Raw genomic sequence first — 17,929 nt, 5'->3', positions numbered from 1 at the left:
AATTCTGTTTTTTCTCCAATGTGAAGCAACCGAATGTAAATTTTACTCAAAATCAATAGAACTGATCATTTAAGAAGACATGCAGCTATAGATAAAACCATACCCTTCAATGAAGAGCTGCGTCAGAGGGAGAGCCAAGACGGAGTACTGTCCCACCTGTAGGACTGGGCATCTGCCATCCTCCATGGTCATAGAGGTATTTGGACTGTTGGGTGACTGAATGGAAAACTCCAGCAGAATGTCCACCTCATCTGGAGCGAGACAATGCAATTAACTAAATGCGCAATTACATTTCTTCAATCGTCAACAAAATGACATTGCATTTTATTTGGATATTCTGTATATTTGTAATTTGTATAACTATTTTTTAGATTTAGGGGGAATTATGTGACTTTACCCAATATCAAATTAATTTATGAAGAGGAGTACCGTAATTTTCGGACTATAAGTCGCGGTTTTTTTTTTTGTCATAGTTTGGGTGGGGGGGGGCGACTGATAATAAGGAGCGACTTATGTGTTTTTTTTCAAAGATTTTCAAAAAAAAAAAGGGAAACCGCGATAAACGAACCGCGATGTAGCAAGGGATTACTGTAATGTGAATTTCAAGTGATGTCAGCAGCGCGACGTGGCGTGGCGCGGCGGTTGTTTACAAAAAGGACAAAGATTGATCATGGGATAACGAAGGGCCCCACGTACTACCGGCATCATTAGCGGCTTTGTGACACTGAGGACGAAAAGTTTGAAGGATTTAAGGATTTGGAGTGACACAGAAGGTTTGAAAAACTATTATGGCTTTTACGCACGCCCGGTCCTATTCTATGGATCTCTCTTCCACCTCCGTGGCTGGAAGTTGTTTTGCTAAATAAAGAGCCGTTTACCAAACCCACGTCTTTCCTTGTACTTTATTAACGCTACAATATAGTTATATACTAGATCTATGGAATAACGACGAGGCTGACGTCAGGGCGCACGCGCGGCGTTGTTGACAAAGGACGAGGAATTTGATCGATGGATTTAATGATTTAGAGTGCACAGATGATTTGATAATATTATTGCTTATATAATAGTTATTTGATATATAATTTATATATCGTTATATGGGCCTGTGGAATATTTTGAAGTGCAAGCGCCGTCAGTGGCGCGCACCCATTGTTGACAAAGGATGATCGATGGATTTAATGAATTGGAGTGACACAGATGGTTTTATAAACATGTTATTTATGTAATAGTTTTTTGAATAACTCTGAATGTTACGTCAGGCCCGTTCTCAGCTCTTCGTTTGTGTTTATGTCACGTTAGCATACCTATCGTTTGGCCTGTTGTTGCTCGTTCATGTCTGTTCTTGGTGTTGGATTTTGTCGAATAAATTTCCCCCCAAAATGCGACTTATGCGCCGAAGCGACTTATATATGTTGTTTTTCACGTTATTGTGCATTTTATGGTTAATGCGACCTATATTCCGGAGCGACTTTTAGTCCGAAACTTACGGTATCTTATTAATTAAGTCTCAGAATCCTCCATCTTTTTTATAATAAAACTAAATCAAAATATTAACGAGAAAGTGCAACCGCAAAAGATCAAAGATTACAGATTAAATCTGCTGATCCAGGTGGCAAACAGGCAGAAACCATCTCCTTCACTTGTGGGTAATTACAACATGGAGCTTAGCACGCCATGAACAGACCACTTACTGATGCCATTACTAAAAAGCGGAAAATCACTCATGGACTCGTTGAGTTTAAAAGTTTAGAGAGGGCTGGCACATTTTGCCCTATTTAAAGTTGTTTTTTTTCACTTGATGCCACAGAATGTAATGGATAGCAAATATGCCATATCCTGCTCAGAGATTACGCTTTAAGGGGGAAAAGGGCGGCATGCAAAGTGCTCTTGATTACATAGCGCAAGTGAGAGAAAGCTGGAATATTTATACTGATCACCTTCTCATCTGAGAATAAATTGATTCATTTCAAACATAAATGTCAGCTGTCAGCAAATATTTTGGAGGTAGTTTATTGTGTAAATTTCTGCATAATCAGCGGATCATTCAGGAGTAGAACATGAGCCTCTTGAACATGGAAACACTTCTGACTTCTAGGCGAGTGCACCATTGGTTTCGTAACTGAATCCAAATCTGTCAGCTATTTACGTTTTACATCCTGGCCATCCTAGCCATGCCAGACAGATGCCTTCAACACAGAGCTCTCTCAGTGGTCACACTCTGCGGCCCAGAGGAATGCAACTGATGGAACATTTTACTGCACGTCACTAAGAATCCCAACTTATGGGCCTTCTCAGAGAGAGAGAGAGAGAGAGAGAGAGAGAGAGAGAGAGAGAGAGAGAGAGAGAGAGAGAGAGAGAGAGAGAGAGAAGAGAGAAAGAGAGAGAGAAAGAGAGAGAGAGAGAAAGAGAGAGAGAAAGAGAGAGAGAGAGAGAGAGAGAGAGAGAGAGAGAGAGAGAGAGAGAGAGAGAGAGAGAGAGAGAGAAAAGAGAGAGCGAAAGAGAGACTAGACCAAACCTGGGCAAATTACAGCCCGCGGGCCACATCCGGCCCTTTGTGCGTCCCTGTCCGGCCCGCATGAGGCCAATCGTAAATTATATTTGATTACTACTTAATTTAAAAAAAAAAATGTGTCGTGCGTGCAATACAACTGTTTTGCTTTTATTTTGAAAGGTGTCACACTTCCGTGTAGCGTACGTGTATGTGAGCTGTGCGTGAAGGTGAACAGTGCGAAGTAATGCTGCCCGAGAAATGTGTGTTGACGCTCAGAAAAGAAAAGTTGACAAGGAGCGCCGTGTTTTCAACAAGATATGGACTGCCAAGTATTTCTTTACAGAAATGAAAGGTAAAGCCGTGTGCCTGATTTGTGGTACACAGGTCGCTGTGTTTAAAGAATATAATTTGAGTCGCCACTACACGACCAAGCATGAGAAAAAATACATCTGTCTGATAAACAGGGCGCATCAAAGGCTGATGCATTGCTAGCAAAACTGCAAGCCCAACAAGGACTTTTTATCAAACTTCACACCCAGAGATGCGGCGGCTTTGTCATTTGAGGAAAAGTTAAAGAAGTTAAGAATAAATTGTACTGATTAATGATTGTTTTTTTATTTGACCTATACACCACAATTTCACATAGCTTAATATAAATATAAACAGAATAATTGTATTCTTCTAATTACCAGTACCAACTATTTAAAATAATTTAGTGCGTTTTACAATGGAAAAAAAAATAGCAGGTTTAAGTTATCGTAGGTGTGGCCCTCTGACACAACTCAGGTTTTTCATGTGGCTCCTTGTAAAAATTAATTGCCCACCCCTGGACTAGACTCTAGTCCAGGTATGGGCAAACTACGGCCCGCGGGCCACATCCGGCCCACAGGGCCGTTTAATCCGGCCCGCCAAACTTGAATAAATTGTATTATTGAACTTTTTTTGGGTCATTTTCCCTACAATTAGTATGTTTCCCCAATAGATGGGGAAGCGCCCGCCCGCACACTCACAAGTGCGTGTACGTACTAAGTAGTACGGCCCCGGCGCATTCCACGCTCTATTTACATCAGTGCCGAATTTTGAGTGTGGGCTGTGACGTCAGCAATCTCGTAATTCGCGTGCTGAGCTTTCAGATACAGTTTTACGTTAATGCCACCCACAAACCTTCCCCTGGAATCCTTCCACTAAAATGAGTGGCCCGAGAAAAAGAAAGGTGGACACTGAGTGCCGAGTGTTTAAAAAAAAAAAAAGAGAGGACAATTTGGCTCGACCTACGTGTGTGAGCAGACGTTCTGCCACATGAACGTCAACAAAGCCCGTCATAGCTCTAGGTTAACGGACCGACAACTCGGCTCTATCCTAAGAATTACCACAACAAATTTTACTCCAGACCATGATGCACTAGCAAAAAAGGGAGACCAACAATTCTATTGATTTCTTTATTACTTTATTTAGAAGTATTCTTTCACTGATTCTTCAAGATGATGTATTTGGTCTGAATGTTTGCCGTTTGATGTGATTTCGCCTCATTAGATAAACATATTTCACAAATCTGACCTGCAGGCACTGAAGTGATGGAAACTCAAAGTCAAAGTCAAAGTCAAAGTCAGCTTTATTGTCAATTTCTCCACATGCCAAAGACACACAAAGAAACCGAAATTTCGTTCCCCCCTATCCCACGGTGACAAGACATGGCTCACAACAGACAAACAAGTAACAAGTATAACAAAAGCGTGCTGAATAAATAATGAATAAATAACACAACAATAAATAAATAAATAAGAGGAGCAGAAAAAAAAAAGGAGCAAGTGCGCGTACAGCAGACATTCCCGAAAATAGCGCAACAGTGCCACACGCTACGCAGAAGGGGGTAGCGAGTTCAGGGCCCTAACAGCCTGGGGAAAGAAGCTGTTGGCAAGTCTGGTGGTGCGGGAGCGCAGGCTCCTGTACCTCTTCCCAGAGGGCAGAAGGTCAAACAAAGAGTGAGCCGGGTGACTCACATCTCTGGCAATCGAGGTTGCCTTGCGGGCATCACAGGAGAGGTCCTCACTGATGTGCACCCCCAGGAACTTGGTGCAGCTCACCCTCTCCACCACAGCACCATCGATGATCAGCGGCAGGTGTGTTGTGTGACCCTTCCGGAAGTCAACAATGATTTCCTTGGTCTTATTAACGTTCAGCAGGAGGTTGTTGTCCCTGCACCACGTGGTCAGAAGGTCAACCTCCGACCTGTACCGAGTCTCGTCGCCCTTTGTGATGAGACCCACCAGAGTCGTGTCGTCAGTAAACTTCACTATGCGGTTGTCGCTGTAGGTCGCAGTGCAGTCATGCGTCAGCAGGGTGAAGAGTAATGGACTGAGCACGCAGCCCTGGGGGGCCCCCGTGCTCAGCGTGATGCTGGCGGAGATTTTGTCGCCAACACGCACCACCTGAGGCCTCTGACAGAGGAAGTCCAGTATCCAGTTGCAGAGGGAGGTACTGAGGCCCAGCTCGTCGAGTTTGCAGATGAGTCGCTGCGGCACAATGGTGTTGAAGGCAGAGCTGAAGTCCACAAACAGCAACCTCACATATGAGTCCTTTCTCTCCAGATGGGTGAGGGCCGAGTGGAGGACAGAGCAGATGGCATCCTCAGAGGACCGCTTGGCACGGTACGCAAACTGGAAAGGGTCAATGTTGGGGGGGAGAACGGACTTGATGTGCTCCATGACCAGCCGCTCAAAGCACTTCATGATGATGGGCGTCAGTGCCACAGGGCGGTAGTCATTGAAGCAGGACGGTGCAGGTTTCTTCGGCACAGGAACGATGGTGGCAGCCTTGAAACACGAGGGGACGATGGCCTGCTGCAGGGAAACGTTAAAGATGTCCGTGAATACACCCGACAGCTCCCCAGCGCAGTCCTTCAGCGCTCGACCCGGGATGTTGTCAGGGCCCGCCGCCTTACGGGTGTCAATAGCGGCAAGCGCCCTCCTCACACCGTCGGCAGAGAGGCGCAGGGGCTGCTCGTGTGGGGGGGGAGTGGTCTTCAGCGGGCAAGTGCTATTCTGGGCGTCGAAGCGAGCAAAGAAGCGGTTCAGATCGTTCAGCAGACGGACGTCGCCCTCACAGCTCCTCGGCGCGGGCTTGTAGTCCGTGATGGTCTGAATGCCCCGCCAAAGGCTACGTGCGTCCTTGCTGTCCTTGAAGTGGGTGGAGACCTTGCACGAGAACGCCTTATTCGCTTCTTTGATGCCTCGGGACAGGTCGGCCCTCGCTGTCCTCAAGCCAGCCTCATCCCCCGCTCTGAAAGCCTTGTCTCTGGCCCTCAACAGTCTGAGGACAGCCCCCGTCAGCCACGGCTTCCAGTTCGCGCGAGTGACGACGGATTTCGAGCAAGTCACATCATCGATGCACTTCGTGATGTAAGAGGTAACAGAGTCAGAGTATACTCCTCTATGTCCGCCCAATCGTTGTAGGTGGCTGCCTGCTTAAACAAGTCCCAGTCAGTTATTCATAATAACAGTGTCGTATTTAATGAGAATCACTGATAATAGTTTTTTGGTGAAATATTTTTTTAATGCTGTTAATAAATGCATTTGTTTTCAAAAAGCTTTTTTAGAATATCTATGCCAGTGGTTCTTAACCTGGGTTCGATCGAACCCTAGGGGTTCGGTGAGTCGGCTTCAGGGGTTCGGCAGCGCTGGTATGCTATTCCCGCCCCCCTCCCCCGCGGATGGCCCAACACACCTGAATGTCATGTAAATTCGCGATAAAGCATATCTGAACTGGTCTTGCAAAGGCAACAGCAGAAGTCACACTGATTTGCTGGTACGAGAGCCCCCCCCCCCCCTTTGGGGGGGCAAAGAGGGGTTCGGTGAATGCGCATATGAAACTAATAGGGTTTGGTACCTCCAAAAAGGTTAAGAACTACTGATCTATGCTTTACTACCTATTAAAAGCACAAACCTTTTATGCATTTCTATTTATTTCACACAAACACTCCATCCATCTGCTCCTGGTTCAGCCCCCCGATCAAAATTTAGAACCAAATTCGGCCCACCAGTCAAAAAGTTTGCCCACCCCTGCTCTAGTCACTAGAGTGAGCGAGAGCGAGAAATTATTTAAAATAGGTGCACTCTTGCCCTTAACCACAACTCGTGACATGAGGTCAAATAGTTTGCTATGAGCTAATTTAAGCATGAAAATATGAGAATTGGGAGGGGGGGGGGACATCAACAAAAATTGCAAATATAAGCTTTTAGTTGGACATCATTACTTTTTAAGATGATCGATGAGTACATTGGATAATAAATGGCAGGCAAAAACGTGGGCGTGGATGGTGATTTTTGATGGAAAACATTAACATCTAAAACTGTAAGTCCAGATAATGGACAAACACAATAGTTTTCTTTTCAAAGCTCAATCAGTCCAACCATATTAGCCCGATTCATGAAAGAAAATTTCCTCATGGCCTCGAGGGAAATGCTTTAAATGCATGTTTTTCTTCAAGTGTTATAATAACAGGATCAAACTATTAAGATGAGAGGTAAAAATGAGTGGGGAGAGAGGGGAAGTGTCACCCAGTCATGCTTATGTTTTGTTTCAAAGTAAGTATAGTAAGTAAGTGAGTATTGAACACAACTTTGACACTTGGTGTCAAAATGGTTTGGTAATGCCGGAGCTGGGCTCTCGTTGATAAGCTCCCGGTGACCTATAAAATGGCTCCATAAGGCTTGTGTAACTTGATCACCTCTGCCAGACAAGCTCCTCAGCTCTGCCTCCTCGTGGCGACACTGGTTTCGCTAAATGAGCTAGGTGCGAAAGCGAACGATTGGCGCTCAAACCAATAACCAGCCTACGGAATGTCTACACTGCATTACGACACTGGGCGGAGGAGCTGCATGAGCAGCCAACGGCCAGAGGGCGGAGGAGGTCCCAGACCCAACGGCCAAGTGTAGAGGAGTAAACCTCACAAATCAGGAGTGGGGCCCCGAAGGCGGACCAGTGTAGAACGCTCACTGACTCCGGCAGCTCCTGCAGCCCAGTTGGTGCCAAATGTATTGCTTGCATTCCTCTGGACCACACCAACAAAGCCGAGAGGGGGATCTTGACGACTGGGCAACCCAAGGTCTCCATACACTGTGCCCAGGCCTGTGCCTTGGATAGGTCACTCATTGTCGCTGTCTTAGTGACAGAAACAATTCGGGAGACAGCAGTTACGAGTTCTAAGCCTGAGACAATTGGCGTCAGCTCAGGCGCTACAGGTTGTCTCCAACGGTGGGAGGGATCATCGCATTCCACTGGTCAGCTACCACCCGCCTAAGCTGGGCAGCCCCTAGCCAATTAGGTGCTGACTGTAATCCATGCACCAAGCAATAATAAAAATAAAACAAAGCCGCCAGCGCTTAGACTGGCAACATGGAATGTTAGAACTTTATGTCCAGGGATCACCAATGACCCAAAACAGATAAACGATGCTAGAAAGTCAGCCGTCATCAACCGCGAGCTGACACGTCTGAACATCGACGTTGCTGCACTGCAAGAAACCAGGCTATTATCCAACGGCAGCATCAGAGAGAAAGACTACACATTCTTCTGGCAAGGAAAGGCCCCAGGGGAACATCGTATGCATGGTGTAGGTTTCGCAGTGAGGAACTTCCTCCTGCCTGCTTGCACGCCACCAACAGTGGGCACCGCCCGCATCCTCATCATGCACATTGAAACCACGTCTGGCCTTGTAAACATCGTGAGCGCCTACGCCCCAACACTCACCTCATCAGAAGAGGAAAAGACCAATTCTACGACGAGCCTGAGACCTTCATCAGGGAAATACCTGCATCTGAGCACCTGGTCCTGCTGGGAGACTTCAATGCTTGTGTTGGCTCGGACAATTCCTCTTGGCCCTGCTGTATTGGCCAGTTTGGAGTTGGCAAGGTGAACGAAAATGGGCAAAGATTGTTGGAACTATGCTCCTTTCATGATCTCTGCATCACAAATACGTTCTTCTTTACAAAGCCCAGCCACAGAGTGTCATGGCGGCACCCTAGATCTCGTCACTGGCATCAACTGGATCTCATTATCACTCGACGATCCTTCCTCAACTGCGTCAACATCACTCGCAGCTATCACAGCGCAGACTGCGATACAGACCATGCTTTGGTCGCCAGTAAAGTATGCCTCCAACCCAAACAAGCTCATAGATCAAAGCCAAAGGGCCAGCCTCGCATAAACACAACCAAGACCCAGGACCCTCAGTTAATTAAAAGCTTTGCTGTTAACATCGAAGAAGCCCTTAACAAATGCTCAACTGGCAGTGCAGAAGAAAAATGGAATCACATGCGAAGTGCAATATACACAACTGCTCTCGACTCCTTTGGAATAAGAACGAAGATGAACCCAGATTGGTTTGAAGCGGGAATCATGAATCTTGAACCGGCCATCTCACGTAAACGATCAGCCCTCCTCAACTACAAAGCCAATCCCAGTGACAAAACACTTGCAGCTCTGAGGAAAGCCAGAGCTGACACCCAGAAGATTGCCAGGCAGTGCGCAAATAAATACTGGCAGAGTATATGCCAGAATATCCAAACTTCTGCTGATTGTGGCAATATCCGGGCAATGTATAATGGGATGAAAATAGCATTCGGCCCCACTGTCACCAAAACTGCCCCTCTAAAGTCAAGCACTGGTTCAATCATTACAGATCGAACCAAACAAATGGACAGATGGGCTGAGCATTACCAAGAGCTTTTAACGAGGGAAACTGAAGTCACGGTAAATGCTGTGAAAGGCATAACACCACTACCTGTCATGGAAGAGCTTGATGAACCGCCCACTATTCAGGAGCTGTATAAGGCTGTCAATTCCCTATCCAGGAAATGACGGCATCCCCCCAGAGGTCATCAAAGCAGCCAAACAAACCAGCCTCCTCGTGCATCTCCACAAGCTACTCTTACAGTGCTGGGATGAAGGAAACGTGCCTCAAGACATGAGAGATGCCAAGATCATCACACTATACAAGAACAAAGGCGATAGAAGTGTTTGCAACAACTATCGCGGAATATCCCTACTCTCTGTCGTGGGAAAGACATTTGCCCGAGTTATACTAAACAGACTCTATCCACTGGCTGAACGGATTTATCCAGAATCCCAGTGTGGGTTTAGAACAGGGAGATCCACCATCGACATGATCTTCTCATTAAGGCAACTGCAAGAGAAGTGTCGTGAGCAACAGCGACCACTGTATATCGACTTCATAGACCTAACGAAAGCCTTTGATTTGGTCAGTAGAACGGGTCTGTTCACACTCCTGCACAGAATTGGCTGTCCTCCTAAATTGCTGAGACTGATTGTCTCCTTTCACAAGGATATGAAAGGTACTGTACAGTGCAATGGATTAAAATCTGAACCCTTCCCAATTACAAGTGGGGTAAAGCAAGGCTGCGTCCTTGCCCCAACTCTCTTTGGCATCTTTTTTTCACTATTGCTACGATATGCCTTCGAGACATCCGAAGAAGGGGTGTACCTGCACACCCGAAGTGATGGCAGCCTATTTAACCTTACCCGCCTTCGAGCAAAAACACGCGTGCGCAAAGTTCTCATTCGTGAAATGCTGTTCGCGGATGATGCGGCACTGACATCACATACCGAAGCCGGCCTCCAAGACCCTATAAATGCCTTCGCCCATGCTTGTAGAGAGTTCGGTCTGACAATCAGCATAAAGAAGACGAACATCTTAGCCCAAGGTGTCAGCTCTACCCCTCACATCTCAATTGACAACTGTTGCCTCGATGTGGTCGAAGATTTCACCTACCTTGGCTCCAACATCTCTAACAGTCTCAGCCTCGTCAAAGAGATCGATGTCAGAATCGGCAAGGCCTCATCGGTGGTAGCCCGCCTAGCAAAAAGGGTGTGGGAAAATAGCTCGCTCACCATCAAAACCAAGATCTCAGTGTATCAGGCCTGCGTGCTGAATACACTTCTATATGGGAGCGAGACCTGGACGCTGTATAGTCATCAGGCACGCAAGTTGAACAGTTTTCACCAGCGCTGTCTAAGGAGAATCCTCAACATCTCATGGCAGGATCACGTTTCCAACAAAGAGGTCTTGACCAGAGCAGGAATTTCCAGCATGTTTGCCATCCTTACAAACAGACGTCTGCGGTGGATTGGCCATGTATCCCGTATGCAAGATGGTCGACTTCCCAAAGACATATTGTATGGTGAGCTCGCCTCTGGTTCTAGACCACTCGGAAGACCACTTCTCCGCTTCAAAGATGTTTGTAAACGGAGCTTGAAGGAGGGCAACATCGCACCAGCACAATTTGAGACACTGGCCGCAGATCGCTCAGGGTGGAAAGCCGTTACCAAATCAGTCATCAAGAAAACGGAAGAGAACAGAGAGAAGAAAATGGAAGAGAAAAGGGCTCAAAGACACAGAAGAGATGCTCAGCTACCCCGAAACTCTACTGCCTTTAGCTGTGACATCTGCAACAGGGCATGCGGCTCCAGAATTGGACTCTTCAGTCACAGAAGGAACTGCAGGTCCAGCAACCAATGACCACCAAGGCACATAATCCATAGTCTCTCGAGACTGACGGAAGCCAACAACAATATATTGAACACATATACCCCTTTTTAATATCAATAAGTACTGTAATTTTCAAACTATAAGTCGCGTTTTTTTTCATAGTTCGGGTGGGGGGCGACTTATACTGAGGAGCAACTTATATGTGAATTTTTTCGAAAATTTTCAAAATTCAAAAAAAAAAGTTAAACTGCGATAAACGAACCGCGATGTAGCAAGGGATTACTGTAATTTGAATTTCAAGTGACGTCAGTGGCGCGGCGTGGTGATTGTTTACATAAAGACAAAGATTCGATCGCGGGATGACGAAGGGCCCCACGTACAACCAGCATCATTAGCGGCTTTGTTTGTAAGGACAAAGAGTTTGAAGGATTTAATGATTTGGAGTGACAAAGAAGGTTTGAAAAACTATTATGGCTTTTACACACGCCCGGTCCTACTCTATGGAGCTTTCTTTCACCTACTTTGAATGAAGTCGGGGGACGGCGCTCGGCCGGATGGCTGTCCGGGGACGGTGGATGGGGCTTGGACGTGGCTTTTACGCACGCCCGGTCCTATTCTATGGAGCTCTCTTCCACCTCCGTGGCTGGAAGTGCCACCTCCGGGGATGGAAGTCACGCCGCCATACACCTGGAAGTCCATGCTTGGGGCCGTGTAGTGGTGAACTATTTATATTATAGTTATTTGATATATTTTATTTCGTATCGCAACTTGTATATGTTTTTATTGTTACAGTTCAGTACTTGTTGGCTTGTTGAACTCTTGTTTTGTCAAATAAAGAGACTTTTACCAAACCCACACCTTTCCTTGTACTTTGTTAACGCTATAATATAGTTATATACTAGATCTGTGGAATAACGATGAGGCTGACGTCAGGGCGCACGCGCGGATGGAGTGACAGATAGAGCAGCTTTTAAGACAGAGCTGGCACAACTACCCGACCCTGCTTGCGTAAATGGAGGAAACTCAAATGGGAAGGTCATTAAAGACTTGCACCTGCTCTGATGGAAAAATATCAGCATCCTGACCAAGTATCACCAGATCAATAATGAAAGAAATGAATGAGTACAGGGAAATATGCATTCCTATGGTTTTCCACTGATGCTTTAAGCCACAGGTGTCAAACTCAAGGCCCGGGGGCCAGATACGGCCCGCCACATCATTTTATGTAGCCTGCGAAGACAAACTGTGCATCACATTTGTGTGTCATTACTAGAATTGGAAATTGTCTTCACTTTTAATAATGTCTTTTTTTTTTATATTTAACCAGTTTTTACTCGTCTGATTTAAAAACCAGTTATTTGTCAGTTTGTTTTGTAGCTTTTACTGTATATAATACGAGGTGCTCATACATTTATTTGGGTTGACAGTCATAATGGCCCTCCGAAAGAAGCTATGACTACAATGCGGCCCGCGAAAAAAATGAATTTGACACCCCTGCTTTAAGTGAAGGCTACATCTCTAGCCAAACTGAAAGTTACCAAAGGAGTGCACTGTGAACAACACACAGATTCCCCATCTCGGCATGTAATTCATAAACCTTCTGTTTGTGTGTGTCCCTTTGAGAGAATTACATAAAATCTGTGACGACATGCCTATTAACAGATCTAATAGTCCAGTGGAGAGCTGGAGAAAGCCCAGCAAATGCAGTGAATGCATATCACAGCTGTATTTATAACAAGGCCCAATGGCTCACTCGGTACCAGACACGATAAACTTCTGTCTCAGAATCCTTCAACATGCACTCATCTGCAACAGCCCAAAAGTGTCCACCGGGGAGAAATGATCATCATTTGTTTCCAGTAACGTACTTCAATCCACAAACTAGAGAAGGGTGGTCCTGTCATGATTTTGATTGATATGCAGTGACTGAAACAATCTGACATGCATACATGTATTGTCAGAGCGATTCAGTTTGGTTCGATTCAATGGGGTTACAATTTGATTAGATATGTTCCGCCTCAATTGAGATGGTATAATGGCATGTGCATATTCACAAGCAGCACAAAGAAAGACCGTCAAAACAACACCCAGTGTAGATTTGAAGTACAGCAAACATTTAATCAGAATGGTAATTTCATATTGTCGCCACCTTGTGTTGACACTTACACTGTAGTTCATATGCAATTTGAGTGCCTGCATAAGTGGTTATGTTCAACAGAGCACTGAACATGGTGATAATTGGGAATGTGTGACAAATCGTTCAGCACTTAAATAAAGGAAGCAAATGAAAATAGACATTAAATCGATATTGGACGAATGGTCTTTATCCAGTGTCGAACATAGAAGTTCTGCATTTCAAGTAGACACCCGATAGGATGAAGGAAGAAACTTGTTTTTGTACTGCAGATTTCTGCTTATTTTTTCCCGGCTGTTGTTTCTTTCAATTATGTCAAGGAGGCAAAACCTGAGGCTACAAGAGACAACAACTCAGTTCAGCTCATTGAAAATTTTCTGGAACGCCAAACAGAGACAACATTGCTTCCTGTCATCTATTCTTCTCTCTTGTTGCTATCAATGTAATCCATTCAAAGTACTGTTTAAGAACACTGGAGCCTGTCACAAAAAAACATTAAAAATAAATAAACTTTACAAAGCAGCAGCCCCGCGTGCAGGAGGCTGGAAAGTTGAAGAGTCTGCAGGGGATTTGTGCCACCTTGTGGCTACTTCCTATAGCTAGTTCCGGTACACAAAACACAGGAATCGGAAGGGGTTAAACATTAACGACACTACGGAAGGAGGGGAAATCCCATCCTGACGATTAATGCCGCAGTAGTATTGCATTTGCAGGCCCATGTATTCAACACCAGATAATCACATGTGCACATGAGAGCTCACTTCGAAATTGCTTTTACATGTCACTCTTGTATTTTCAGACTGGTTGTAAGTCATGTTAACTACAAAATACTCAGAACAAACCGGCACACTGAACAACTGAAACCAACCAGTGATAATATGACCCTGCAATGCAGGTCTTGTATTATGTTTCTCCAGGCTATCTAAATGTCACGTGTTGACAATAACACAGGGGTGTCAAACTCATTTTTTTCGCGGGCCGCATTGTGGTCATAGCTTCTTTCGGAGGGCCATTATGACTGTCAACCCAAATAAATGTATGAGCACCTCATATTATATACAGTAAAAGCTACAAAACAAACTGACAAATAACTCGTTTTCAACTCAGATGAGTAAAAACTGGTCAAATATTTAAAAAAAAACAGATATTATTAAAAATGAAGACACTTTGCAATTCTAGTAATTACACACGAATTTGATGCACAATTTGTCTTCGCGGACCACATAAAATGATGTGGCGGGCCGTATCTGGCCCCCGGGCCTTGAGTTTGACACCTGTGAAAAGAAACACGACGTTACAGACAGATGACAAAAAACACTAGATATTACATATATATCAGCGTGACTACAGAAATTAGTTCATATAGCCACAGTGTTTGAACACTTAAACAGCGACATTGAGACAGACAGCAGTTCAGTCTAACTCAGGGGTGGGCAAACTTTTTGACTTGCGGGCCGAATTGGGTTCTAAATTTTGACCGGGGGGCCGAACCAGGAGCAGATGGATGTAGTGTTTGTGTGAAGTAATATAAACGACCTGTAAAGGTCATTGCATAAAAGGTTTTGGCCTTTAGTAGGTAGTAAAGCGTGGATATTCAAAAAAGGTTTTTTGAAAACAAATGCATTTATTAACAGCATTAAAAAAAAAAAAAATCCCTAAAAAACTGTTATCAGTGATTCTCATAAAATACGACACTGTTATTATGAATAACAGTCTCCATCACTTCAGTGCCTGCAGGTCAGATTAATGAAAGATGTTTATCTTATGAGATCACATCAAACGGCAAACATTCTGACCAAATATATCATCTTGAAGAATCGGTGAAAGCATACATCTAAATAAAGTAATCAAAACGTCAACACGGTGAGGGGTATGTGAAAATCAGAGCAGAGTTTTAACTCACAAACACCTGGTAACAGAGGTGAGGAAACGGGAAACACTTCCTTAAAGTAAGCCTTAAGAACTTTACAGGTTAAGATTAGTCACAAACAGGTGGTGCATCAATGTCCTTGAGCATCATGCATTGTTTGAAAATGAGAATGGTCGCTAGTTTCAATCCCTGCCATTTGTACAGATCATATTCAAAATGCATTTTTTTACAACAAACTTGAAAGCCTCCCCTTCATTTTCAGTGGGAACAGTGTTGTTTGTCTCCCTTTTTTTGCTAGTGTGTCATAGTCTGGAGTAAAATTTGTTGTGGCAATTCTTAGGAGAGATCCGAGGTGTTGGTCCGTTTACCTAGATCTGTGACGGGTTGATGTTGATGTTCATGTGGCTGAACGTCACGTCGCGTACGTCGAGCCAAATTGGCCACTCTTTTTAAACACTCGGCACTCAGTGTCCACCTTGCTTTTCCTTGGGCGACTCATTTTAATGGAAGGATTCCAGGGGAAGGTTTGTGGGTGGCTTTAGCGTAAAACTGTATCCGAAAGCTCGGCGCGCAAATTACAAGAATGCTGTCGTCACAGCCCACGCTCTAAATTCGGCACTGATACAAATAGAGCGCGAGTGCGCCATTTCCGTATATTGAGTACGTACACGCACTTGTGAGTGTGCACCGAGCTTTCTGACACGGCTTCCGGTAGTAAATGCGCAGGCGAGTGGTTCCCCATCTACTGGGGAAACGCAGTCATTGCAGGCAAAATTACCGAAAAAAAAAAAAAAAAAAAGTTTAATAATACAATTTATTTAGGGTTGGCGGGCCGGATTAAACGGTCCCGTGGGCCGGATGTGGCCCGCGGGCCATAGTTTGCCCATACCTGGTCTAACTGCATAGCCTGTCAGCATAGGCAGCCGTGTGATTACGCAATCCTCAGAGGAGGCAAGGCAGGAAGTTGGCTCCTCCGAGTGAATTGTCTTCGGTTTTAAAATAACTATAAAAATTCAGCAATTTTGGTTCAAAATGATACAAAACTACTGAAATTAAAAGGAAATTGACTTAAAATAATAAACTTTTAATCATAAACTTTTCATGATGGCAGGGGAGGCACGGCCTCCCTTGCCTCCTCTGACCGCATGTTATTATGAGTTAATGGGCAGCAGATCATGGATCTGTGGTTCACCAAGAAACAGCATTTTTTCATTTCATTGGATGCAGATGCCCCGGCTTGCAGCTGGCATTATCCTGGCAATGACATCATAATCCGCTTGAGGAGAATTGTGTGTCGCTGGGTTTTTGATCTGCTTTGGCTTAATGCCTTTCATTTTGATGTCAACTGATACTATTAAAAGTCAAAAGGTTTCTTTATAGACTGACTAGACAAGTCAAAATGTGTGTAATACACAAATCAAATCTTTATCCTTGAGTACACGTGCGTGTGTGTGTGTGTGTGTGTGTGTGTGTGTGTGTGTGTGTGTGCGCGTGTGTGTGTGTGTGCGTGTGTGTGTGTGTGTGTGCGCGCGTATGTATGCGTGTGCGTGTGTGCATGCGTATGTGTGTGTGAATTTATTGTTTAACAAATTTAATGTTAAATGTCTGCAATGTCTGTCAAGACACATTATAAGAATAATGTAACCTAATTATCTAAATATTAAAAACTATCATCACTTTTGATGTTGATGAATTTTTAAATGTGGCCTTTCATAAAAAAAATTAAAGCATGTAATTTCTCTGTGTTAGCTCATCCGGTGATTTGCCAACAATAACAAAAATTGTTGTCATTGGCTAGAGCTGCAATGCAGCCGGTTGATAAAGTTCATTATATGTCCACCAATCTTGAATTATCCCATGAGTGTTTTTGATATCCAGTAAAAAAAAAAAAGAAAGAAAAGGTCACGGGGTACGGTATGAACTTTCAGATCGTGAGAAGCACATCTACGTATATTAACATTTAACTCTTGAGTATCACTCCTCAAAAATGTAACAAAATGAAAACAAAGTTGCACTATTAGTCAAGCCACATCTGTTCAGGATCTAGATGAGACCTTAGAAAAGGTTGAGAAACTCCACAGATTCATTTCAGACAGAATGAAAGATTGGAGCTGAGGTATGTTCTTGCTGATAACGCACACAGTTGTAGTGTTAGATGAAGTCAAATCAAAGCTGCTTTGACAGCGCAATGTTTAAGCTATATCACTTGCAATGGAATTTTGCTTCAAGGGTTCACACGTGAATAGTTATAATTACATTTAACAACCCAAAATGAAAAATACATTTTTGTGTTAGGTTACTGATTTATTTTGTTCAAAGGGCTTCTCGTTTCATTATTATTTTTTCATTAAGTATTATCATCATTATGGTTGCATCTGAAGGAATGGGGTCGAAATACAAAAAGTCCTACCTAGCTACAAAAACAGATATGCTCAAACCTCATTGAATAAAGTACATGAGCAGAAAAGTATATTCACATATTAAATCAATAAAAGAAACACTTTAAGCTTATAATTATACCTACACACCAAATCAATAAAGAAGAGATAACTAGACATTTTTGATAAGTGGTGATGAGAAAGGTTTTTATAACTTTATGATCTGATATATATTTCTGAGCACTTTGAAATAACAAATGACTTTTGATATATTGCCTAAATAGCTTAATGACCCTTAAGGAACTGTGTAATGCATGCCTGATGTTTTTTCTCTAAATCATGGACACGGCCAGAGTCGTCTTGACCGTTCAGTACTTATTGTATCTTATGTTTTGACTAATGCTAGACGCCAGTTTTTGATTACTACTGAACGCTCTGCACAGAGGGAAATATTTTGCCTAACAAAGAAAAGATACGGTTGGAAGCATGATTAAACTAAGAATAAGCAAAGACATGAAGTATCAAAAGAACAGCAATAGATTAATGATGT

At 43.9% G+C, this 17,929-nt stretch overlaps 1 protein-coding gene across 2 annotated transcripts in view; it reads right to left on the bottom strand.

Annotated features, from left to right (window-relative positions):
• The window catches only part of LOC137840852 (collagen alpha-1(XI) chain-like), a 31,013-nt gene that overhangs the window by 9,139 nt on the left and 3,945 nt on the right, over positions 1-17,929 (bottom strand). The window contains exons 1-2 of one of the 2 annotated variants that reach the window (XM_068652734.1): positions 9,273-9,409; positions 104-251 (exon numbers count right to left, since the gene is read on the bottom strand). In XM_068652734.1, coding sequence (XP_068508835.1) covers positions 104-251; positions 9,273-9,279 — 155 coding nt within the window. In that variant the 5' untranslated portion in view covers positions 9,280-9,409. Of the gene's footprint in view, positions 1-103; positions 252-9,272; positions 9,410-17,929 lie in introns of those variants that run through there. The other variant, XM_068652733.1, reaches the window with a different exon arrangement.

Source organism: Syngnathus scovelli, chromosome 13 (assembly GCF_024217435.2).
Source record: "Syngnathus scovelli strain Florida chromosome 13, RoL_Ssco_1.2, whole genome shotgun sequence".
Classification (NCBI taxonomy): domain Eukaryota; kingdom Metazoa; phylum Chordata; class Actinopteri; order Syngnathiformes; family Syngnathidae; genus Syngnathus; species Syngnathus scovelli.
The sequence above is the reverse complement of the archived record's forward strand: the minus strand, read 5'-3'. Positions and strand labels throughout refer to the sequence as shown.